Source organism: Doryrhamphus excisus, linkage group LG11, assembly GCF_037039965.1.
Source record: "Doryrhamphus excisus strain RoL-2023G ecotype Guam linkage group LG11, RoL_Dexc_Guam_v1.1, whole genome shotgun sequence".
Taxonomy (NCBI): domain Eukaryota; kingdom Metazoa; phylum Chordata; class Actinopteri; order Syngnathiformes; family Syngnathidae; genus Doryrhamphus; species Doryrhamphus excisus.
In genome coordinates this window covers 19,374,634-19,400,097 of record NC_136367.1, presented here as the reverse complement: position 1 = coordinate 19,400,097, position 25,464 = coordinate 19,374,634, and the positions used below count along the sequence as shown (strand labels likewise).

At 41.4% G+C, this 25,464-nt stretch overlaps 1 protein-coding gene across 3 annotated transcripts; it reads right to left on the bottom strand.

Annotated features, from left to right (window-relative positions):
• slc41a1 (solute carrier family 41 member 1) lies at positions 1-19,710 on the bottom strand. 3 transcript variants are annotated; one of them, XM_058085027.2, is made up of 12 exons: positions 19,329-19,710; positions 17,831-17,948; positions 16,802-17,594; positions 11,516-11,623; positions 7,720-7,791; positions 6,590-6,734; positions 6,280-6,426; positions 4,760-4,907; positions 4,592-4,671; positions 4,013-4,153; positions 2,532-2,680; positions 1-1,771 (listed from the first exon to the last, which is right to left on the bottom strand). In XM_058085027.2, exons 3-12 carry the CDS (start codon positions 17,285-17,287, stop codon positions 1,586-1,588), a joined length of 1,662 nt encoding a protein of 553 aa, XP_057941010.1. In that variant the 5' UTR covers positions 17,288-17,594; positions 17,831-17,948; positions 19,329-19,710; the 3' UTR covers positions 1-1,585. The 3 variants fall into 3 exon arrangements, with proteins under 3 accessions (XP_057941010.1, XP_057941027.1, XP_078650526.1); XM_058085044.2 differs by lacking the exon at positions 17,831-17,948; XM_078794400.1 differs by lacking the exon at positions 19,329-19,710 and having other exon boundaries at positions 17,831-18,031.
• Between the last annotated feature and the right edge of the window lie 5,754 nt (positions 19,711-25,464).

Genomic DNA, 25,464 nt, shown 5'->3' with positions numbered 1-25,464 from the left:
TGACAATGGGGGTTCAGAATTGAGTTTTAGCTCGGCGTGGGTTACGGCCACGACAGGAATTGGGTGTGCCTCATTGAACATGACAGTAAAATGACCAGTGTAGAATACTACATATCATCACAACATGCCTTTGAATGCGTCATATTTGTGTTTTTGTTCATTTAGCCATTTTCATGCTTGAAAATCCTTCATTTCGGCTTATTTTTTGACTCATAATATACCATAATCAAGCAAGAAATGACATTATTTCATAATTTGTATATTTTCAAACAACCGCGATAGAGTGGAGTTGTGAAATTTGAAGCAGGAAGCCATGACTATTATGATTATTATCAACTCGGGTCAAGTTTGGAGCCTTTTTACTGATTAAAGACAGTGAATGCAACGCAAGTGTGCACGCCAAATGTTACTGTAGAGGAGCAATCGCATGACAGTCTGCTAATAATTATTCTATAATTGCCTTGGAGAAATCCTGATCGTTGCCATTTTGTGAGAACATGCAAACCACGCACAGAGATAGCTGAGGGTGGAATTGAACACGGGTCTCCTAGCTGCGAGGCCTGCGTGCTAACCACTTAAGCAATATATTTGTGTTAATGTACTGCATGTTGATGTCCGGTGAATGCAACTCTGCAACTGTCCATGGGATTTAAATTGGTGAAAAACTCTTGAGGACTGATGGAAGTCTTTGGTGCTGGGGGGGGGTCGTCCGAACACAAAGGACACATCAAATACAATCAAGCGGCATCAAGCAAGTTGCGAGCACACCCTCACTCATAATAATGTTTAGTGAGCACTCAGGCTGTTCCATTAGCTGAGCGGTGCGGGTCTCTTGAGCCTGCGACTCTTGCATAACGTAGCATAGCTTGCTTTAGTCCGACATTAGCGGACTGTTTGGCAAATAGTCCCGTTTTCAAGTCACTGACTAATCAGGATCAGGCTCCGGTTGCACAATTTGCTTTGCAGAGTCGGTCAAAAACAGGAAGTCGTGCCACCCCATGACGATGGAGGAGAAGAATCGGAATCGAGATTTCTCGAAACGGCACAAAAGGCGTAGCACAAGAATACATTTGCATTTCACTGATTTGATAGAATTCCCAGACAAAGCACTTGGTGATTAAACAATCTCGGCTTGTTCGTGTTTATTTTTTTATTTTTTGCAATGTTGGATTTGTTGCTCTATTAAAAATGGATACACCGGCTAGTGTCCCCATTGAAAATAATGAGGAATAGCCTCTCAAAATAGAATATATATCGATTTACATCAAATGTATTATTTTCCCGACAATAATTATCATTTACAATAGCAAAATAATAACAGAGGCAGGGTGCTCTGTTATTAAGAAGGATACAAATGAAGCAAAGTCTGTGGCGCTGACTGAGACATTCCGAATATGTCCAGGCTATAGTGCATCCGTTACCATGGTGATGTAAACTACTGACCTGTTAGAGCACTATGTCTTCAATCAGAGCCCTACGAGGGATTAGCCCTGTCATAGGAGGCTTCGTGTTGTTGTCATCATCATGGACGTCCGTGTGCGGCGGGCGGGCGGGCGGGCGGCTGGGTGAATGTTTGCTGGCGCCATCAGTTGCCCACGTTGGAATCTCGGTCCCCGATGAAGAAGCGCATGTGGAAGCAGAGGGCGAGGAAGCCCGTTCCCAGCAGGTCGCCGAGAGCGGTCAGGTAGGGAATGGAGAAGTTGTCGGGGTCCATCCCTCTGCCCCACATCCAGTGGACCATCCAGTCCGCCAGGTAGAGGAGGATAATCACCTATGTAATATACAATATACATATCGGTATAAAAATGTGATATGGGTCCATATTTCATGTTACACATAGCGGGACCGGTATGGGCTGATATCGGCATCGGAAAATGAGAATTGGACAATATCGGTTTTCAGCAGTTACACTCTGTGTGTATGCGGCCCCGCCTCTACCCACCCAGAGGTTATATGACTGACAATAGGGCTCACTCCGTTCATGCCGTTGTTCTATGACACAACCGCACCATGTAGGGTTTGCCCCAGCACACCGATCGTTTTCTGTGATCGGCTTCATCGACTTATACGTTTTTTGTTTTTTTTTTTACAAAAATCATCCGATCAATCTGTCAAAGCGAGGACAGTAAAGGAAGTCAGAATGTGCTCGCAGCTTAGCAACAATGATGCTGACAATACAACGCGAGCCCTGCGTATTCACGATTCGACATCCACGGACAAGCAAATTTGAGAATTTTTTGTCAGAAATTGGTTTTATATTTTCTCCAAAACTGGGTTGTTTTTGTTGTTGTTGCAGAGAACACATCTCATTTGCCCTAAATTGGTAATAATTTATAATTAATATCAAATTTCAAATCAAATTTTGCAGCTTCATTCTTTACCGTTTCGCTGTTTCATGGTTGAATATTGAATAAGCAAACTTCTCTGTTGCTACGATGCTATGTACCCAAATATACATCTCATCCATGCATGCCGTCTGTATAATCATACGGATAAATAATCAACACATTTCCATGACCGTTCATGTTCACCTGCAGCATTGCAGCGGCCAGGTAGAAGGTGATGAAGATGGGCGTGAGTGTAGTGTGCCCCCCCCTCAGTGAGTTGATGGTGTAGAGGAAGACGAGGTGACCCGGGGCGACCAGGAGGAACAGCACACGCGCTGAACGGGAGTTCACAGCTTCCAGAGGAAAGACAGGAAATGGGAGGAGTTTTATATTAGTGGCAAAATAATAGATCATAACTCATTGTAATTATTAGATATGCACATCGGATACCCGCAATGCATTACTAGTTGATTACAACAGGTGATGGCGGTGCATTGGTTCCAGGCCGCATTACATGAATTTCAGTCATATACAGTAGTATGATTCAATGCTAATGTTTTGGTCGTTAGAAAACTTGTTTATGACTTACATTTTACATTAATTAGAGCCCTGTAGACATTAAATAACACCCCATAACAGCCCCATAGTCACCTTTACACTCTATTATTCACTGTTTACAACACATACAACAACTTATGCTGCAGGGACTGAAGACCGTTGCTAGCTACCAAGCTAACCGGTTAAACTCAATTGTGTTTTTTCCACCTAAGAACCCAAAAAACTAGCACTTCCACACGGGATGGGAGAAATGTTTTCACTCTAGCTAATGTCATGTAAGCTAATGCAATGTAAGCTAATGTCATGTAAGCTAATGTAATGTAATCTAATGCAATGTAAGCTATTGTCATGTAAGCTATTGTCATGTAAGCTAGTGTCATGTAAGCTAATGCAATGTAAGCTAATGTCATGTAAGCTAATGTCATGTAAGCTAATGTAATGTAAGCTATTGTCATGTAAGCTATTGTCATGTAAGCTAATGTCATGTAAGCTAATGCAATGTAAGCTATTGTCATGTAAGCTAGTGTCATGTAAGCTAATGCAATGTAATCTAATGCAATGTAAGCTAATGTCATGTAAGCTAATGCAATGTAAGCTAATGCAATGTAAGCTAATGCAATGTAAACTAATACAACATAAGCTAAAGCAATGTAAGCCAATGTCAACGTCACTTTTTGTCCTTTCAGTTTTTTTTCCTCCCAACTAATATTCTCATAATATTAAAACTTTTTGCGCAACCTAGTTTTCCACTTTATTTATTGTTTTGTTTGGTTCTCTTAATATTAGAACTGCAAAAATACATTTTTCTTTAATATTTCAACTTTATTCTACTGAAATGACGTTATTTTTCTTTTTTCCATCTTTATTCTCACTTTTTTCTGTTCAATTGTTTTCCTAATAGTTTTTTATTTTTAGTGCAGATTTTTTTTGCTGTTAAAATGTTTTTATAATGTGCTGCAGGCCAATAAAAAAACAGGTGCTGAATTAAATTGGCCCCCGGCCCGCACTTTGGACACCACTGGTATGTTGACTGCGTTAAAAACAAAAGATGGTGCATCACTTATATGTAAAACAAATAATTGTATAAATTGTGTCGTTGTTGTTGTACTGAAGCGCCGGGAACTTACTGGAGGTGAAGAAGGTGGTGCAGGGCGTCGGGCACTTCCTGTTCCTGGATGTGGGGTTGGGATCCCCCATTGGTATACCATTCATGTGCAAGTAGGTGGAGATTCGACTGGCCTGAACCGCCACCAGGTTACCTCCCACACCTGACATACACAAAAATCGCACTTTGAATTGGTTGGCTAGTGTATTTATATTCATATTAATTTGCTGTTACATAATGACTGTTTTTGCATTCTGCCAAGAAAATAAATTGTAATTGTTTGTATCTTAACCAAATATGTTCAAATTAATTTGACTATGTCATTATTGGTACTTGTAAATATTCAAACCACACACAAGCAAAGCAAACATCCGAATGAGAGGTGTTTACCCACAGTGTTCTGTGTCCTTGTGGTGTACTAGAGCCATCTAGCCGTGCTCTGTTGTAAGTGTCTGTTTTTCTCTTTACTAGTACAGGGTGTTGTACATTCATGTGAGAGTTGAAGATGTGTCCAGACACGTCCAGTTCATCTACACAAGTATGTGCAGTATTTATCGCTGATCATGTGTTTCATATCGGAAATCCTAGTATGATTCCTCACCGTTGATGACTGGGGTGAACACAGCCATACCAGCAAAGTTTGGATTGGTGACGGTCTTGTCAAGAATCAGACCGCCCACACTGAAAGACACAGACATACGTACATAAAACTAACTGAGCGTATACCCACACTGTATTTTACCACGGTTGTAGTCCCTGAGCCGCGTACCTGCTGATGGCCATGGCGATGATGACCGGTTCCCATCCAGAGTAGAGGACTTCTCGTGTGGACGGGATCTTCCTGGCGATGAGCACCCACAGCGGACACAAGGCCACAAACACCGCACACACTAGTGGATTGGCGTAGTCATGGTTGTCTGGAAGAGGATAAAGTGTTCACAAAACTGCAGTATTGCTAGTAGTAGACTGTGTAATACTCTATTTCTGACATGCATGATAATTTTTTTTTTAAACCGCAAAGAATTTATGCGTGACGTTTATTGCGAGGAAGTGTGTAAAAAGCTACGAGGTTCCACCCACAAGGGCCGGGGTGTTTCAGATTGTTTTAAGGTGTGTCGTGTTTGTCCAATGCGTGCGTCAGCCCAGATACAAACAATGAAGGCAAACTGGAAGGCAAACAGCTGTGAAATTTTTCACCCTCAAATACAACTAGCCTCGTCGGAGGCCTCTTTCGCGCATCGTTTAATATCTTACACACGCTTCCACTAAGCCCGGTGTTGTTTGCAAAGATAAAGCCTGATCCGGCTTGACATCATACCGGCGTGCACACAGTGTCATGCTGGGGGAATTCAACAAAAGAGAAATGTGACTCAACTCAAAGATCATTTCTTGTTGTGGTTGCAAGAGGATAAGCTTGGCGAGACACACCAATTCCAACACCTCAAGTCTCGTTTATCTGAAGCTTTTCTAATCACGTTTTACGGTTTTGCCATGATAGGGTTCACACAGACCTGCAATAACGAGTATTTTGAATACCTTCTGTCACAGAATGTCAGCGATTAGAATTTGTTGAAAAATTGCAAGAATTATCAAACCATGAAACTCAAAAATGTGGATTCTATGTCTATGTCAGGTATTTCTTTTTTTCAGGTGAGAAACGGGGTACACCCTACACTGGTCCCAATAAGACCAGTAGTCATTTGAAACCTCTTAAAAGATCCTGAGGGTATGGAACAAAAAAAAAAAAAATCAGACCCAAAATGGTCCTATTGGCCAACACGGGACCGTCCTCGGCCCAAATGGAGACTATTACTGGTGCAGTCCAAAGACCATGCAGACCTGATCTGCAATTGAAGGATTTTAAGAACAAAATTGCCCGTTTTGAATTTGCATTGGAGCACCAAAAATGGGCCATTTAAAGAACCTTTACATTCTTGATGGCTTCCAACGTCACTGGCATGACAAGGAGATCTGGGCTGCTTTTGCCTTAAATGGAAGAATTGAACCTCAGGTTGTGCAGGGGCGTCAAACTGTGTTGTAATGACCGGCTTTGTCAACAGGTTCTACGCTGCAGTTAACAATGCCCGAGGAATGAGCTCATTCTTTTGGAGTGACCTTTTACAAAAATAGACATCAGTTCCAGACAGTAGATGTTGAATATAACTTATTTAAATTTAACAGTTGTTTGCAATAAATTGCTTTTTTTTTGTTTTTTACATTTTGAAGCTCATCTTATAACCTGCTTATTATTGACAAACAGTACAGCCGAAATGGCTGTAGTTGTGTTACCTAGTTCCTTGTACAGTCCTGTCGAGATGCCAGCCAGCAGGGACAGGGTGATCAGGTCTCCCAAGCTCGCGGCAATAGGCGTGGCCACGTTGTCTGGGTTGATGCCAACTTTCCTGGACGCGATGATCACGCCAATCATGATGAGACCTGTGGATCAGGGGTGTAAAATCTGAGGGTTCTTTTTGAGTTTACAGCTACTGGAGCATCTGGGGGGCAACACGGTTGCACCCCGAGTTGACCATCCCGCTTAAGCATTTGTTAAAACCGGAATGAAGTATCTCTGACATTCTGTGAGGTGGTCGTACTCTACCTAGTAACAGAGAAGCAATGAAGGCGGTGGCGACACTGGAGGCACAAAGCAGCACGGCGTGACCCAGCCTGAAGTGGCCCTCTGGGATCCAACCGAAGATCACTGCAGCGATGGAGGCCAGGAAGCCTACGACTGTGGCCTGGACCTGAAGACATACATGAGAAGATGTTTTATACGGCAGCTGCAGATGATTGCTGACATGTGTGAGACGAATTTGAGAGAATTAATGTTACATATTGACTAGCCTATTTTTAGTTAATTACGTTGAATCACAGCTAACCAGAGGTGGTTAGTCAGTGCTTTGTAAGTCTCATTTAAGTCTTGAGTCATGGCGTGCAAGTCCAAGGCAGGTTTTAAGTCAAGTCAGGCAGTTGGAGACTCCTCCAGTTCCGTTCCCACAGTGAACGCTACATGACTTCAGTCATTCTACATGCCATCCAGATCTACAGTACTTCATCTGTAATAAATAATAAATAATAAATAATAAATAATAAATAATAAATAATAAATAATAAATAATAAATAATAAATAATAAATAATAAATAATAAATAATAAATAATAAATAATAAATAATAAATAATAAATAATAAATAATAAATAATAAATAATAAATAATAAATAATAAATAATAAATAATAAATAATAAATAATAAAAATTCAGTCCTCCCGTGTATAAAGTGTGAATTTATTTTTATTGACATATATTATACACAATATTTGTATTATATTTTATTCATATTGTTGTAGTGTCTTTTTCTTCTGCAATTGAGGTACTGTAAACAAGCAATTTCCTTTGTGTATCGATCTAGTAAGTCCAAGTCTTTTATTTATTTATTTATTTATTTATTTATTTATTTATTTATTTATTTATTTATTTATTTATTTATTTATTTATTTATTTATTTAGTTAGTTAGTTATTTATTTATATAAGTCCAAGTCTAAGTCTTTCATGACACAGTCAAGTCGAGCCCAAAGTCATCAAAATTGTGACACAAGTCCACACCTCTACAACTGACAATATAGTGACTATTCTGTGCATGCTTGGTGGAGTCTATCCCAGGTTTCACAGTTTTTTCGTATTTTCCTCCCTTTTAAATTTCACCCTCCCCAAAAAAGGTTTAATATACCTGAATGAGAGCTAAGTTCCCCATGATCATATTCCACATGTCCTTGGCTGTGTCCATTTGACCAATATTAGCCTGGAAGACAGAGAAGAACACACAACGTTATCACATGCGCATGAGTGTGTTTGTACGTGCTGCTGCCTCTTGGCCCCACCAGAACAATAAGACGTCAGTATTCTACACAACGATGCTCTGATCTCTGATCCCCCGCCCAGGCCAACTCCACTTATCTCATCTCGCTTCTTTCATTCACAAACACACACACACACACACACACACAGATGTTGTCAAGCAGAACGGGTGGAAGCAACAGTGGTCCACTTTGTATCCGATGCAATGATTCCAAAGCTCATCCACAAACCAAAAAGTTCAATAGCAGCATATAAAAAGCATATTTCTATCTTAGTCCTCTCCTCCATCCAAGATGACATTACAGACCTGGTGGATGTTTGGATATTGAGGATGCCCCACATACTTTCACTTACTCCACCTTCAGCTTCATCAGCAAGTCATTCTGGAGGTGTGTGTTTAGGATCGTTATCATGTTGGAAAGCCGTTCCCAAAACAAGGGGCTCGTGTTCTACTTTAGAATTCCCGCAGGTTATGTTAGAGGTCCCGGAAAAAACAGTTGATGGGAGAAATACCGTATTTTTAAGTCACTCCAGAGTATAAGTCGCACAAGGCCAAAAATGCATAATTAGGTAGAAAAAAACATACATAAGTCGCACTGGAGTATAAGTCGTATTTTTTGCAAGTAATTTATTTAATGACCAAAACCGACATTACGTCCTCTTGGAAGGCAAATTCTAACAATAAAGGAATAGAGAACAGGCTGAATAGGTGTAAGATATGCTAACATAATATTACAACTACACAAAAAATAAACATAAACATATAAGGTGTCCAGCATTTATGTAACAGCAACAGTTTTTTTTGTTTACATTTCTAAGTCGCTCTGGAGTATAAGTCGCAGGAACAGCCAAATTATGAAAAAAAGTGCGACTTACGGTAATTCAAAGGACAGGGAGTAATCCATTAAGTCAAAATAAAGACATATTAGCTCCATGGACAGTACAATCACCCATGGTGAGTTCTTGACTAAAATGGTAAAGTCAAATTCAGAAATTAAAAGCCATTTTTTTTTGTGCAACTCCACTATTAAATACTTAAAATACTCAGAATTCACGATACAAAACATTCAAGCCACCAGGATGACTTATCTCGGTCACTGGGCAGGAGAGCCGCACAGAGACGCATATTTACAACTGCAGGCATTCGAGAGTCTAACCAACCTGCAATAACTTGCATGTTTATGGTCTGTGGGAGAAATAGAGAACCCATGCAGGCACATCGAGAACATGTAAACTCCGCTCTGAAAGGCCCCAGCGGGCAGGTTTGAACCCAAAACCTTCCTGCTGTGAGGTGACAGTGCTAACCACCACACCACTATGGCAATAGGTTGAAGGGAAATGTGTGGCTGTTGGCTTGTTTTGGTTGCTTTCAAAAGGAACAGAGTTAACTGTTCACTCTGTAATAACATTTCAACATTGGAGCATCACGATGTTCCAGTTGTGTCCGTGTGCAAGACCGCATGTCAGTTTAACTGGTCGACGAGGACACGGGGTTTGAGCGCACATAAAGCTATCAGGGCCGTGTAAACACGCGTGGGGATGGACACCTCATGCCTGAGCATTCATTCGGCTGTTCAAAGAGGGCAAACTGCCACGCATGCTGATAAGAAGGTTTATGTGTAACTGGTCAAATATCGCTACGGAGCATTGGGGGGTATCCTAGACCTCTAATGAACTCTAAATGCAAAGAAACAAGCAAAACATTCACTTTCTGGACGTTTTTTTAACAATATATTGCTTGTTTAGAATTGATTTTGGCATATGGGAATGTAAAGTAAAACGTCATTTCAGTCGAATATTAGTATATTGGTGGGCAAACTTTTTGAGTCGTGGGCCGCATTGAGTTAACAAAATTGTCCTGGGGGGCCAGAATATATATTTAACACACACACTTTGAATTATTTGTCCAATTTCTATCTGTAAACGTGTCATACTATTAGCTATATGTTTTAATGTCACTTTTTTTCTGGAGCACTTTAAACATCAGACCCCATCAAACTACAAAATTTAATTTTAGTTTTGTTTTTTTTCAGTTTTTTACTGAATAAGACACCCGACTTGCAAGTCTTTTGCCAGCATGTACATTAAAAGTTTAAATACTTAAGTGGCGGGCCGGATTCAAACACTTGGTGTGCCGCATGTGGCCCCCGGGGCCGTAGTTTGCCCACCCCTGATCTAGAGCGCAAAAAGACCAGAAAAATGAAAACGTGAATGTCATGTGAATTGAAAACTCCAGCTCCCGGTGGGGGGTTACATTATGTTTTTAGCGTGTTAAGCTCTTTAGGAAACTTACAGTCGTTTTAATCTTCTAATCAGCAGCGGCGTGGAAAGAAACATGCCCCAGCTGAGGCCAACCAATAAGGAGCTGACGGTAATGTCTCTGGACAAGCTGCGATGCTTGAACTATTTCCGTGGTAAGTGCATGGAGAAAAGTTTCACCAAATCACCTGAACAGAAAGATATTCGACTAATAGCTACAATATAAATATTAACTGTTGGCTTTAAAGCTCACAAAACTCAGGAATCACACTGGAAGGGTCGGAGCCGGCATGCTAACGCTGTCAAATTCTTCAATGGGACACTTGAACTCTAATTCTGTTACAAAGCCGACTTGCGAAGGGGGACTTGTTGGGTCGTCGCTCATTTCCCACACACCAGTGGAAAGTATGCGAGGATTGGTTCTGCTTAGCTGCGATTCCGGTCTAATTCTCTTACGGGCTGTGCAACACTGACAGGTCACTAAAACTGCGCGTTGGTATCAGCAGGTGATTGCTGGACAAGCTGCAACATAGAAGACATGCCAGCCTCTTTTACTGGCAACACGGTCGGACGCCAAGTACGACTTTGATTTCGGTTTGGTGCGGATACAGCCACACATTAAACAAGCGCACATATTGCAGCTAGCTGGGAAATGTACACAAACTGAGGATTTTTTTTTGTCAACTTTCAACGCTAACCAAGGTTATTTCCAGTCACTTTCCGTGTTGTTCTAATTATTTTTTAAGAGACGACTGCAGCTGCGACTGTCAATAATTACTTGTTAGATGAGCCATTGCATTCCTTAAATGACACACGGCTACTACGCACACAAATTAGGCGTACGCCTCCCCTACAGGAGGGGAAAGCGTGCCAACCTTGAGTGCGAATCAAAGCACTCACACTCGCCAAACGTGTCAGACTTTAAAGGTGAAGTGGGAGAAGGAGTCCTACTTTCAGGCTGTTTTTCTACGTAAACAACCTTTAGAAATGAGAGTCCTGGTTCGAAACACACAACTTGAGGCGTCTCGGACCATTATTAAAACTTATCATAACCAGGTCATATATGATATTAAGACGGTGTGCTTCAAAATACATCCAGGTGAACGTGTCAAAATTAGTTTTAGTTTATTATTGAGGTGTGTTTACATATAAGCTTGAAAGTGTGAAGGGTGGAAAAGCACCCACATAAAACAGGATGGGTTCAGGTAAAGCGTTTAAAAGAATGTTGCTATCAGTTGGTGTAAAACTGCAGGTTACTTTGTCAATATGACCTATGACCCCTGGACCAATCAGCCATAATGAATGTCACAGTTTGGGGAATGCCAGGAGACTGGATAACTTGGGTAACTTTGGAGAGGAAAAAAACACTTTAAAAGGAAAATAAAGCAGAATAGACAAACATGGCTTACCGCTGTGGAAAGTCTGGAGGCCAGCGTCATCTCCAGGTTGCCCTTGAGCCCAAGCAGCGCTGGAACCAGGATGAACACCTCTGACACTTCCGTGAACACCGTCCAGTGCTGTGATCACCAGTGAAACAGCAACACAACTTAGTAAACACGCCTTATTATAACACAGGACACATATACACAATGCAGACATCAACATTAATCAAGAATTCATAATTTCATTACATTGTCTATTTTTATATATTACACTGTACAAGCCTGGGCTATGTGCAGTATATGGCACTACTACTACTGTACTGCTTGGCAGTTACACCCACACTCAAACAATACAAACCAACAGGACGTTATCTAACCAAGCGCCTCCCTCACTCACAGTGCAACCAAAAGTAACACAACAGGTAACACCAGCGGAATACAAGACGCTAAACAATACAATTTTTTTTTGCAAAATTATATGTCCAATGTGTGACTTCCTAATTTGGAAAGTGTGCCCATGTGCTTCCTAGCAAGCCTTACAGGTTATAAATTACGATAAATATTGGGGGAGTCGACAGAAGAGTCGACTACAATTTCACGGGTACTACATATTTAGTGCAGCTGCCAGGTGATGACCCGTGATGCACAGTTGTGCATCGTTTTTCTGTCCTTGTTAAACCCAGTTTGTGCTGCTCTCTGAAGTTTTTGTTTAGATTTTTAGATTGGGTTTTCTAATAATCTATTAGCTTTATAAAATGATGAACTTGGATTAGCAACCATACCAGGAGATTGATGCAGAGGACTGACAGTTGTTGATAGTAGGCCTCTATGCAAAAATGTTTGATTCAAATATTCAGATTCTCCCGGAATCATTCATTTTATGGTTGGCGCCCTTATTTAACTTTTATGACCCTACCTCTGAAAAGAATCCAAATCGAGAAATGTTAGGAACCAGAAGAGCGGTTTCATAGAAAACACAGACAGGTCCTGACTTATTGACTTATTATGTATTAATATGTATTTTTCCGATTTACTATTAGTATTCATGATGTTAAATAATTTGACGTGATCTGTGCCATATTTATATGTTTATTTATTCTTATTTTTCTGTTCTGGGACAGAGTGTATCGAGGTGAAAAGAGCACCACACCCTTTTTGGAATTGGTGGAAGCAACCACAACGACATACCTACGCATTTAATCGGTACGTAAAAGAAGGTAAAGAAAAAGCTGTACGCCCTGTTGTGCAGGCTGAACCTAACCCTTGAGCAATTTTCTCACAGGGAAGAGTTCAAATGCCTTTCTCTTAGGCCTGGCTTGAGTGACTTATGGATCAGGATGAGCAAATGGCTTTACACAGTGATCCATCTCCAAATGAGTGCTTATCTATGATCTAGACTCTGGTCTGCGCACTTCCTGCGTCACACATAGAACACAAGAAACCGAATAGATAGATGAATAAATCAGGCAAGGAGTCAAACCGAGAGCCGCTGTGAACGTTTGTATCGCCAACAATCGGCGTGCATCCAGACGTACGGTACAATACTGATGAGAGCCGATGTCAACAGCCGTCTTTCTTGTATGCATCCGTAGGTGTGGCACTAAAAGCTCTTGCGGGGGTTACGCTACGCTACTTTGCTGTCGTCAGGCGAAGCAGAGCCGCTTTCAGCCAAGTCCCCCCATCTTGGCGCACCGCCACCTGCCGAAGCAGCAGCCTTGCGAGCACTCCTCTCCTCTTTAACAGCCACATGCTTTCAGACTTTTACTCTCTCTCTCTACTTCTGTCTCACTGGCTTGCTCTCGCCCCCCCCCCGTGTTGATATATGTTGTTGTCTCCATTGAACGCTGGCTCGCGGCCAAAGAAACCCTCTCTCCTCATGGCCACCTCCTCGGTTCTAGGAACTTGACTGGACGACCCCGGTACCACTGTGTGCAGATCTATAGGAGTTCTGGTATGTGATCCCTTCAAGGGGTCAAGTCGCCGCGTTAAGTAACACGGCCGTGTTTCATTCGCCGTCTCTTACTGTACGTGTTTGTACCAACGCAGCAGCTGAACCTCATGGCATGCGATGTCGACTATGGCGTCATAAAGACCTCAGCCAGTGGTGTCGGTTTCAGCGTTCTGGGGCTGCAGTTGCGGACTACAGTTTCGGTACGACCCCGCAGATATGTCATAAAGTCCGTTATGTACCCATAAACCAATGTACCGTCTTCCTGCTAATGCATTCATAATATTCTCACACCCAAAACAAACTGTGTGTACTGTAATTGTAGTTTGACATGGTGAACTTCAATGCAGCATATTGACAGGTGTCAAATATTTGGCCTGTAGCTAAATAAGGCAACCAAAACACCTCTCTGTGTGGTGCCTGGCAGTGCTGCATCACCGCAAATTACAACTATCATAATAAGCACCAGGGGTGTCAGCTTTCACCATTTGATTCAGGAATTTGATCAATAAAAAAGCATTCTGACAACATTGGGGGGTGCCCACTGCATTTTTACAAAAAATGTCTTTGTTTTTGTTATAAATAGCCAATTTTGACACACAAACAGCCTATTCTATGTTAATAAAGAATGGAAAATGACACGTGTGATCAACAGAGATCTACACTCATCATGCATGATTAAAATCAGTCGATCCAGAAGTTAAGTGCAACTTATCTGTGAATTTAATTTCTGCTACTTTATTAAATAAGTCAAATATTTAAGTAGATACGAATATTCAACATTGAAATTAGTCATATTATTGTAGGGGTGCCCAAACTTTTATACATATACAGTTGAATTTCCACGATATAGGATTCAATGTTAATAAATTGAATATTTTCATAGTTACATAATAGTGTTAAGGTAATGTTCTATAAGGTAATGTCTCAATGTTTTGTGTCATTATTACCACCTAGTGAATATTACCACCCAGAATAGTACACATCACTTGTATGTCAATACAATGTTTACATTGCAATGCACAACTCTTATGCTGCGGGGACTCGAGTCGGCCACAAGCTGGCAAGCTAGCGAGCTAAACAGTTAGCCTCAAATTAATTTTTTCGAACATTAAGAAGCCAAATACTTACGACTTCCACACGGAATGAGAGGATAACTTTATTTCATGCAATGACTTCATGCAATGTTAAGGTAAGGTAATGTAAGGTAATGTCTCAGCAATGTTTTGCGTCATTACTGCCTCCTTGTGACCACAATACTACATACTACTTGGATTTCTATATATTTTGACTAATAATAGACCATAGTCTACCACAAAACATTTATCACGATATAGCAAGGAAGCCATAACCGTACCGCGACATTGCGAGGGACGACTGTAGTTCTACTTTAAATACTTTTCATGGGGAAAGTCATTGGCAATGAGAATACATGTGTGAAGGTTGAACAGCAATCTGGAATGGAATGTGTTTAGGCTGTTGGTGTAAGGATCCACAGTACTGAAATACCATGCAGTATATAACACTGTTATTTACCGCGTGTATTTGTATTTCTGTCTGAGCTGCCGAATGACAGATAATAAACTGAAAGATGCTTGATGACTTTTATAAAGGTTTCTATCTGGCCATAAACATCATCATTCCCAAAAGGACTGCAAGCACTGCATAACCTTTACAAACCATATATAACCTTTATACCCTTGGTCTTGACTTTTTGGCCGTGGTTAGGAGAGAGTGACATTTTTAGGCCATTCGGCTGCCAAGCCACTGAGCCCAGCTATGCAGACATCTCCAGGTCAGTCTGGACAGTCTTTTCTGGGCCAGCCTCGAGTGGGAATGATGCCAGAAACTCTGCATGTGTTTGTACCGTCGGAAATCAAAGTGACTAACATTAAAATGTCACAATGAGGCCTTGTAGAGGCTAGCAGAGTGGCAAGTGCAACAATCAGAAGGGGTCCACAGCGCAAAGTTAAAATTTTTTGGAATAGATGAGTTAGCATTTCGGTGTCATGGAGAGAAAATGACACAACTGGATAGCCACTGGACACCCACTACTACAGGCTGTCGAGCTTCTCGTTGCATCGAAGCACAAACCGTTGCCCATGGCCCACTAAAGGGGGAACAAGCGGCACTTCAGCAACGGGGAATGTTTTGGAAAACAGTGAAATCACAACAGCATGGGGCCTAACATGGGACAGCGTGAAAAATGTTTGACCTCATACCATTCCAGATTTAGTGGGGATACCTCTATATTTTAGGTTTGTACACTGGCAGAATGTTATGTGTTTCTTTTCAGCTTGTCCGTGTCTTAGGAGAACATACAGTACTTGTTGCCCAGACCCGTATCCATTCACTATCTCACTGGGTTTCAGAATGCAAGTACAAAGTCATATACTAGGAGAAGTAACTACAGACATACATCAAATAGACACTGTCCTACGGTGAACTGCATCTATTTCTGTTTTTTTTTTTACGTAAAGGGTGACATAAATATTGCAACTCGTTCTCAGACAGCCAAATTATACATTCCAAAGTGTTTACTTTGGACACATATGGTTATACAAAAGTACGGTGTTTGAATGCTTGAGTAACAACCTCTTATCTTTGTAACACTCTGTGGAACCGGCTCTGCTTTGACGTTCAATTGTTCGGAATGGAAGATTTTCAGATTAAACTCCACTTCCAAATGTCAGTGACTACTACCGGGGTTTCCCCGAAAAGTGTGCTTCCTCTAAGACAATGCACAATATCATTTAAGACCTTTGTTTTACAAACGATGACAATTAGTCCTCAATTTACATATGAGTTCCAAGACTGCGATGTAAGTCAAGTTTAGCTATAAGTAGTAAATAGAACTTTAATCACAATATTTTATCTGCACACCGCGCGCTTATGCTGTTATCGCTGTCTATTTCAAAAGTAGCAGATCCTTTCATATGTTCAAAGATACCATCTTTATCCCTCAGCATCTTGAACCGGACATTCTCTACTGAGCATCTTCCGGTGGCTAATTTCATTTGAACTTTTATGCACTCGCACCAGATCAGTCTGCTTTTCTGTCCTGGGAGACATTAAGCTTAAATTAATAGTTAACTAAAAAGAACCAAAGTGACGTTGTCCTTCCACTCAGTGTACCGATGCAACTATGTATCACTCTACTGAATAGTACTTTCGATTTTGGACAACATCAACCGAAGATCCCCTGTACTCGTAGGTGGTATCTGGTCCATAGAATATCTAAAAAACTGACCACAAACAATGTTTGGATAAAAGATATATGGATGTTGTTATGGTCAACGATTAACTAATAGGGAAAAAAGTATCAATATTAATGTGAGTGTGTTCCCGATGTCGGGAATGCTTACCTGGACAATGTCTAGCACCATTCCTGCCGCCACCGTCCCAAACCCGGCCAGCAGGAAGGGAAAAACCACCTGCAGACCAATTGAGAAGGAGGTCTCCTTGAGGGGTGCCGGTGGTTCGGGGCTCTGATCATTACTGGTATCGTCGCTCTCGTTGCTCTGGCTTGCATTCTCCAGGAGAGCATCCTCCTCCCGCTGACCTTTGGCATTGGCCCGACAGTCCATCACTGCGACTATCTCCAACCTCTCTTCGTTCTCCGGGATTTCATTGGTCATTTCTGTGAAAGATGTAACCTCTTTGAGCTCAAACTCACTCCCATTTCCTGGGCTCCCTTCCTCGGGTCCCTGTGTGAGGATCACTGGGTGGACAGAGGAGTTGGAGTTGAGGAAGGCCGGAGCAAGGGGCCCCCCCTCCTTCTTCACCTCAACGGCCCCGGAGGACATGTTGATGTCGGGCAGTTTGTCTTGTTCTTTCGACCAAAGTACCATGCGGAAGCCTTTGAAAGCCAATGGTCTTGACAAAGAACGTTCAATAGACGAGATCTGCCAAACTGTTCTGGAAGTGACCCGATCACCTGACCTGGTTTTTGAACCTGATCAGTCTAAATAATTTATCCCATCAAAAAGGTCTACAGGGAGTGATGGTCGGCATCAAGGCCCAGAGGGGAACTGCTCTGGGATAGAGTAACTGCAGCAAGGCACATGCAGCCGTTTGTCTGTCGAGCCTGTGTTCCTGTCGATGTTTCGGGAGCAGGACCAGTATGTTCTCCATTCAATGCAAGCTGCTCCGTGTGGACTGGCGAGAAAAAGAAGACAGCATGCTAGATTTCAATGACTGGCTCGGGGACTCACCACAAAAATCTCCCTTGCGTCATTTTTCTATTCTTCTTAACAGCTTGCCTTTAAGCAAACACGAGAAGAGTCCGACGTTTGTCGGTGCCAGATTGCAGTTAGGCTGCAGGTTAGTGATGCATGCTCTCTGTTCACTGATCATAGCAGACTGACCGGCATATCGCGCTGGCAGTGTCTCACCTTACACCACGTGGATGCTGGAAAGGTCTCTTCAGTGAAGATATTTAAAGGTCTGCGGCACAAGGGTTGAATTACCAGCCACTGAAAGGGACTTCTCCGACCTCAGTGGGCGGGTCGGCTGAGAGAAGAATATATCATCTGATTAGATTGATTCGAGATTGAGATAGCTGCAGCTCTAGTTTGTCATTCAGTGTTGCAAACACATTGGATACATACAATCTGCATAGGTATGACGTTTGAAAAAAATATTTTTTTTAATAATAATTATTGGGCAACGTACCTCCCTTTCCGATATTAATTTGTTCCAAAAAGATTGTACAAAAAAACAAACCTCAATTTCACAGAATGCTGCAGTACAGTACGTGGCTTTGTTGCATATAATTCTGTACAAAAAACTCTAAAATGTTTCATGAAAAAGGAATCATACAAAAACTGGAGCGTACAAAAACCATGGTTTGACTTTTTAGTGTTAGCATCCAACTTTGTCATAAAACTCACAAAACTAAATAGCAAACTATTACAATTTATATTTGATCAAATAGAAAATAATCCAACTAAATATTGAAATACTGGAATATTGCACCCAAGAGGTCTTGCATTCACCCCCAGGAAACACTGTCAAATTATTGTCAAGTGAGCAAGAACAATTCCTGTCGTTCCTTTCAAAATAAACACAACCATTTAAACAGTCAAAGTACAATGTAGTCACAATACACAATTCTATGTGTCTTTTGTTTCCTAGTTTAACTACAGCTTTAATAGTCAAATAAAAGGCTAGGAATGTGTAATAGTCATATATTTGTTTCTTCCAAATGCCACTGAAAGCTAGATACAATGTTGGCAATGCTAATAAAATGGAAAGGAAGGCTTCATCAATTCATTATTTGAAAATAATTTCCCCAGGTTATTTTAACCACTATCTTACACACAAAAGCCTCACTAAAATAGACCGGGAAACGTCCATGTAGAGGAATAAGTGACATTGTCAAATACGGCAAAGAGCCCTCAATGACGATAAAACTTTTATTTTGAAACGACTTCAGTTTTGGTTCCTGTCCTGTTGCCGCTACCTTGACGCAGCTTTCCTCCGTATGCATGTTGCGACATCGTGTAAGATAGCGTCTATCCCTGCTGAAACAATCCTGTTTAGTAGTCAGGGCCAATACCAGCCGAACCCAACATGGCAAAGGCGTAAATTAGTGCTCCCCTGGTCAGGACTGAATAGACGAGCCCGCCTGTTCTATTCTTTGGCTCATTCCGTCCAGTCCAGGGGGCTTTCTGTTCCAACGCCGGGTTGAAGAGCAAGTCCCCGCCGCTACAAGCATGCCTATGTAATAACTCGTTATCATGCATGCACACATACCACAATGCTACATTTTGCTTCTGCTCTTGCCATTAAAAAAAAGTTCAAAGAAATGGGTGACAAATTCCGTTAGACAAAAGTATTTCGAAGCTCACATGTCCGGCAGCGAGTGGTAGAAGACACGTCTATTCGTACCTTTTTGTGGCCGTGATACAGCGATCGAGGCTGGGTAGGAGCGAGCCGGCTGCATGTATCCTCCGCCTCCTGGTTCCGTGCGCTCTGGCTTGAGGCGCGGACGCCGGTGTGCACGCCTTTATGTACGGTACTGGTCCGGTACGGATGCCTCTATGGTTAATAGTTAAACTCGCTCAACGCTCTCCCGACCCGTCACATTACTGCGCCCGTTGACTGGCCCCCGCCGCCCGGCTGCTTGGATGCGCATCTATAATACAGCCGTCCGGTGCGGGGGGCCAGGAAGCCACAAGGCGGGCCCTCCCTCCGCACTCTTGAGCTGACCGGACCGGCCCTCCGCCCCCCTCACTCCACTCTGCTCCACACCAGCACCGCTAGCCCTGTCTCCATTGCTCACAAGCCGGTCTGCTCGGTCTCTTTCGCCAGCAGGGGCAGAAATTCAAGTTGGATTTTAACAGCGGATCAGATCTGCACTGGACTGGAATGGATCTTAGTCACTGATACACCGACTCGGAGAATAAATACAAGCTTCTTACATAAACGAGCATGGTACATTTAAAACCATTATTCATATCCTAGTTAACTATTTTTTTCACTCCTGTATAACAAGATAAGAGACAAGTTAATATATGCAAAGTAGGATATCAATATTAATAAAAGTTAGTTTATGGAACATCTGTTTATGAGTTTCCAAGTATGGGTGTTTAACATTAATAAAGCCCTGTAGACATGAACTTAAACCGATATAACTCGATATATCGCCAGGTGCTGTCTGTTTTCCTCGTCTCTCGCCTCCAACCTTGGAGCGTTTGTTCCGCAGAACAACGGCATGAACGGAGTGAGCCCTCACACAGAGCACAGAGAGCAGAAGGACGTAACATAGTAGAAATGAAATTGCAGATTGCAGTATATTGTCATATTTTTTTTTCCCCCTTGTGAACTGAGCGTCTCGTCACAGCCCAACCTGGGCTGCTTGTCCTGCATTTGGCACATGTTGAATTCCCAGGCAACAACCGGGAGCGTTGTGTCAGGACTTGTGTCATCACTCATCACTCATAGAACTGACTCGCTCCATAGTACGATACAATATAACTACGTCTGCCCAAGTAAAGAGGCAAACTTATTAACATAAGTAAAACATAAACTTGCAAGGAGGAACACGTGTGTTTCATTCAAGCTTTGAACAACAGTTTTTCTGTGTGTGTGTGTGTGTTATCTAACAGATTGCACGTTGTCTCAGCCTCTTCACGTTGTTCCTATGAGAACTCTAACAACGTCCCCTGAGGATGTACAGCTTTGTTGTGCTGTTGCTATGTAGCCACTCGGATAAGCATCAATAGCCTCAGCATCACTTGGAGTGTGGTGGTCACAATCTCGCTCGACACCTCTACCTCCCAAACAGCATAAACATGCTATCCTCACGGGGGAATTTGTAACCCCCACTCGTATATTTACTGGAAGATATGACGTGTTTGCTTGCCTGTTTAAAAATGATTCATACAGAAAATAAGTTCAATCATTGTGCATACCGACGTTCAACCCAGGCTGATAATGGTGCTGATGGAATTGGACGGCAGCTGTTTGCATGACAGCCACAATGTCTGTTATTATTCAATGGGTGCACAGTCGCCCCTCACTATGTATTATTCAGGTCAGCGATGGAAGAGTAAAAAAAAAAAAGTTCTCCTCCCATTACTTGTGGAAGTGGTACGTTTTTGGCTTCTTACTTTGTTCTTCTTTCCCACGTAATTTGAAAGAAATCAAAACAAAAATCTTAGCACGGTTCTTCGACATTGACTATGGCCTATTTTTAGTAAAAATGTGCGCATATTTAAGCTAATTGTAAATTAACCATTTAAATGGCTTAATGGACTCCAATACAAATATAATAAAAAGGCATTCCGAAGACATACTCTACTCACGCAAAGACAAAGACAGAGTGTAAAGGTGACAATGTGGTGTTATTTCATGTTATTTCAATGTTGAAAACCTTATTTAGAATGTTGTAAACAGATTTTCTATGCTCAAAAATATTAGATTTATTAATAAGGAATATCATACTTCACTGGAATTCATTCATTACAGTAGTAACTGATGAAGCGTATTAAACAAGTCGTTTATCAATGTTCGGACAGCGATGTAGCGAGGTTACTTCCACAAGTTTCCAAAATTATTAAGAAATAATTCTTTATTCAACTGGATAGAGAGCAAACATTGCTAACACTAATCAAAACAGTTTTGACAGACACTGTCAGAGTATGACTTTAACAATGTTTATTATTGTTGGTGTACTGCGCAGTGGTGTAGTATTACTTTAATCATACCGAGTGGGAGATACTAATATTTTGGATATGTAATTCCACTATAACCACAATAATAAGCATTGCTGAAGTGATACCTGTCTCACAGGGTCTGACCATTATTATCTTTGCAAGGCAGAGTTTTTGTTACAGCGTTCAAGTATGTGTAAGAATAGTTATCTCAGTTTTTTTTTCACCTTTGACACCTAATCTATTTATTATTATTGTTTTGTCATACAATGAATTGTAAGATTTGCTATGTCCATATGCGGATGTTGTGGTGGGGTGGTGCACGGTGGCAGGAACCCAGGAGGAATGCGAGCTGGGAGAATGGAAACTCACGGGTTGCCCTTAAGAGGATTCAGGAGCTCTAAGAGGATTCACTCTCACCCTCAGCACACGTATTTTATTTGACGAGACGTAAGGCTTATCATATTTGTTACCGCAGCATTTCTCACAAGATAACCAACACTAAGACTGTATAAAAATTAGGTCCTTTACACTGAAATGAAGCTGAATACATTTAAATGAGGAAGATACCTGAAAAACACAAGTTGGGAAGTACAAACTGCTGTTACACGTTACACCTGATTGACTCTTCACGTAATATGCGCCATAACGCAGGCCACATAATATACTCCTGGACAATAACCGCGATTTTGATCACATCGGTTTATTGGAGACAACCCTACAAACTATACAGTGTGATTTGTTAAAAAACGTCCATTTCTAGCAACAGAACCATTTTCCATTTTTGTTACTTTGCATTAAAGCTAAAACTATTATCCTCATTTTCTTTGTATTGAGCTGTGGACTCCTATAGAACAGCTACACACAATAACCCGCACAGAGAGCTTTCGAGATCTTCCAGATTCCGCACCTCATTCTGCAGTTTCTGTGAACTTCCTGCTTCCGACCCAAACAGTCTCTTTAATTTACTCCGCAGGTACGCTCACTCCACTGTGATTGGTCACATTCCCAAGTGCTACCGAGGACTTCTGGATTCGTATGTCTGCGTTTACTGCGTGCTGGTAATCTGCAGTCCATACAAGGAAGTCCGGATCACAGTCCGGATCGCATTGACGTCAGTAGAACTCAGTGTGAAAAAACTCTGTAAAACCAAGCGTGCATAGTCATCCATAACTTCTTTCAGGCCTCACTTCCAAATGCACAAACCTCATGATCTGATACTTTGGCCTCGTTTAACACAAAAATATAACATTGTAACAACATTTATAGCTCAGAAAAGTGGAAAAAAATCTGTGGAAAAAAGTACGTTATCGGTTATCAAATCTGTATCATTCCTGAGAGGCAAAAACAAAAAAAAAAATAAAATAAAATTATGCATCCCTACAAATGATAATTTGAAATTAGAATTAAATTATCCTGGTAAATAAAGTTCCTGTGAATGTCTGTTTTTTTTAGTCTTATGTAATCCAAAATGCGTTAGCTGAGCAAACTCATTCTTCACTCTTACAAAAGTAATGTGTGACAAATAAAAGAGCACCACCTCCAGTTTTATGCACATTTCTCCACTCGTATGATGCAATGAAAACAAGATGCAGACTTTTAGCCATGCTCCCGTGTCAAGTGATGCGTAAAACTACCGCAAATCAATTTTTTCCCCCAAAGAAGAGAATCGCCTCCACTAACAGTAAATTAATGTTTGCTTTCAACTGAGCAAAAGTCAAGCTGTGCCACGGGGGTCACGTAAAAACAGGTAAGAGGAAACTGCTTGTTGTAAGCGGTGCCCCTGCTGGTTAATGATCCTCCGCAAACCAGGAAGTGAGGTGAGACGAAGGACAAAACAGTGCTGGCCCCACCGTCGCAGAGACGCTCGGTCCCTGGCAACACTGCGGCGGTCTGTGCCAGTTTTGGGCCACTTCTGTCCTGGGGATTCTTTGAGCCCAGAAGAATGTCGAGGGGGAGATTTGGAAACCTTCCCTCAGCTGAAGATGAATGGCTACCCACTGGGGTTGCCAACTCCTGAAAAATAAATAAGGGACACCTTTTTGGCAGGGCCCACCAACCCGATTGTCTGATGAATTTTTTTTTGTGTCTTTTTTCTATTTTTGTGACACAATTTTTATTCTGGGCTGCACGGTGATTGAGTGGTTAGCACGCAGGCCTCACAGCAAGGAGACTTTAATAATATACTACTAGTACTTTAATAATCAGCCGTTAGAACATAGGTTAGTTTCAGGAAAATATCAGCTCCCGACTAAAAAACAGTAGTTTGTGAAAAGATACATTACAAGCATTACTTTCTGAACCAAATATTTTTTGCTTTTGTGATATATAAATATCTAGCAATAAACAACACCCTAGTTAGTGCGCAGACCTCACAGCTAGGAGACCCGAGTTCAATTCTCGGCCATCTCTGTGTGGAGTTTGCATGTTCTCCCCGTGCATGCGTGGGTTTTCTCCGGGTACTCCGGTTTCCTCCCACATTCCAAAAACATGCTAGGTTAATTGGCAATTGACTCCAAATTGTACTAGGCCACAGAGTCAGCAAATCGGGAAGACCTGGGTTCGAATCTCCTGGGATTGGGTTTCCGAAACCATACATATTAAATCAGTCCGTGTACTGTATATCAATGTACATTGTGGTACAGCGACATGTGCTATCGACTGTATGGATGCACCGTGAGTGAGATAGCATTTGGGTTTGACTGCATTTGACTACTTTCTGAGCGAGCTTTACTGAAACATAAAACATTCGGATATGTGCATTCAGAAGTTTCGAGAAGTCCAAGGTGTAAAGGTTATACTATCTCCAAAGTTCATGCTCAAATTTCACCCAAAAGTCGATTATCCCTAACTTTTTGTTACTTCATGGTCAAGTAACTCGCAGTCGCGTAATGAACGACGTACACGTTATTGCGAATGGAAAGAAAATTGTTAGAAAGTAACAAACGCAGCCTTACAAATTAACTAGCTTGTCCTCGTCCAAGTCTGTGCCGCTAAGAGCGAGGTTGACTGCAGGTAGGTGAAGAGTAACAACACATAGCTCAGCCATTAAACAACAAAAAACACATTTTGTCACATCATGGAGAAATGGATGGAGTTGTGAACAATAAATGCTGATATGAGATGCTCATTTTGATTTACTGTATTTTGTAACCTGTATGAACCCAGCCCCCCCCCCCAAAAAAAGTATAGCAGACCAGGTGGGGCTTGTTTTCTAAAATACTACTAATTAATACTATTAATTAATTAATGTGAAGATATTTGCGTAGTCATTCTTTTCCATATTAATCTTAAGGCTAAAAGCCCAACAGCAATATTTCCATTGTTTGTTTTATATGAATTAATTCACTGAGTATTCATTACACTACGTACAGCATGAACACTTATCTGTGTCATATCTGACACCCTATTAAGGTATTACAATTGTTACATTTTATAGAAAAAAATACCAGTTTGGACCCCATGGAATCTTAGAAATTGAAGTCATGATTGTTGCACTTGCATACAGAAACCAGAATGAGACAAGAAAATGTTTTTGGTAATTTGGCCTTAGGCATGGGTGTCGTCATCTTGGTTGGTTGCTGTTTTTAATTTTTTAATTAGCATACTTGAGATCAGTCAACATTTGCTCAACAAATTAATTGTTTATAAGATGATTTCTGGATGAGTCATCCCGGCTTGGACCTCGCCAACAAGGTGTTGGACACTGATGTTTACGGCTACTGGAACAAAACAAGACATTCCTGGTACAGGGCTGCATGATAATTATCGATTTAGACTTACCTTTGTTGAGAGCTTCTTCTCTGGAGGTCAACATCTTGTAGGTGTCTTTAATGAAGCTTGGGTTGATGCCTGCGGGACACAGCAGG

Excerpts from the sequence above, each read along its gene's own strand:
- slc41a1 (XM_058085027.2), bottom strand. The coding sequence starts at position 17,287 with ATGGTACTTTGGTCGAAAGAACAAGACAAACTGCCCGACATCAACATG. Across the intron at positions 4,908-6,279 it reads AGGACTGTACAAGGAACTAG|ACAACCATGACTACGCCAAT; the intron begins GTAACACAACTA and ends ATCCTCTTCCAG. Across the intron at positions 4,672-4,759 it reads ATCGCCATGGCCATCAGCAG|TGTGGGCGGTCTGATTCTTG; the intron begins GTACGCGGCTCA and ends TGTGTCTTTCAG.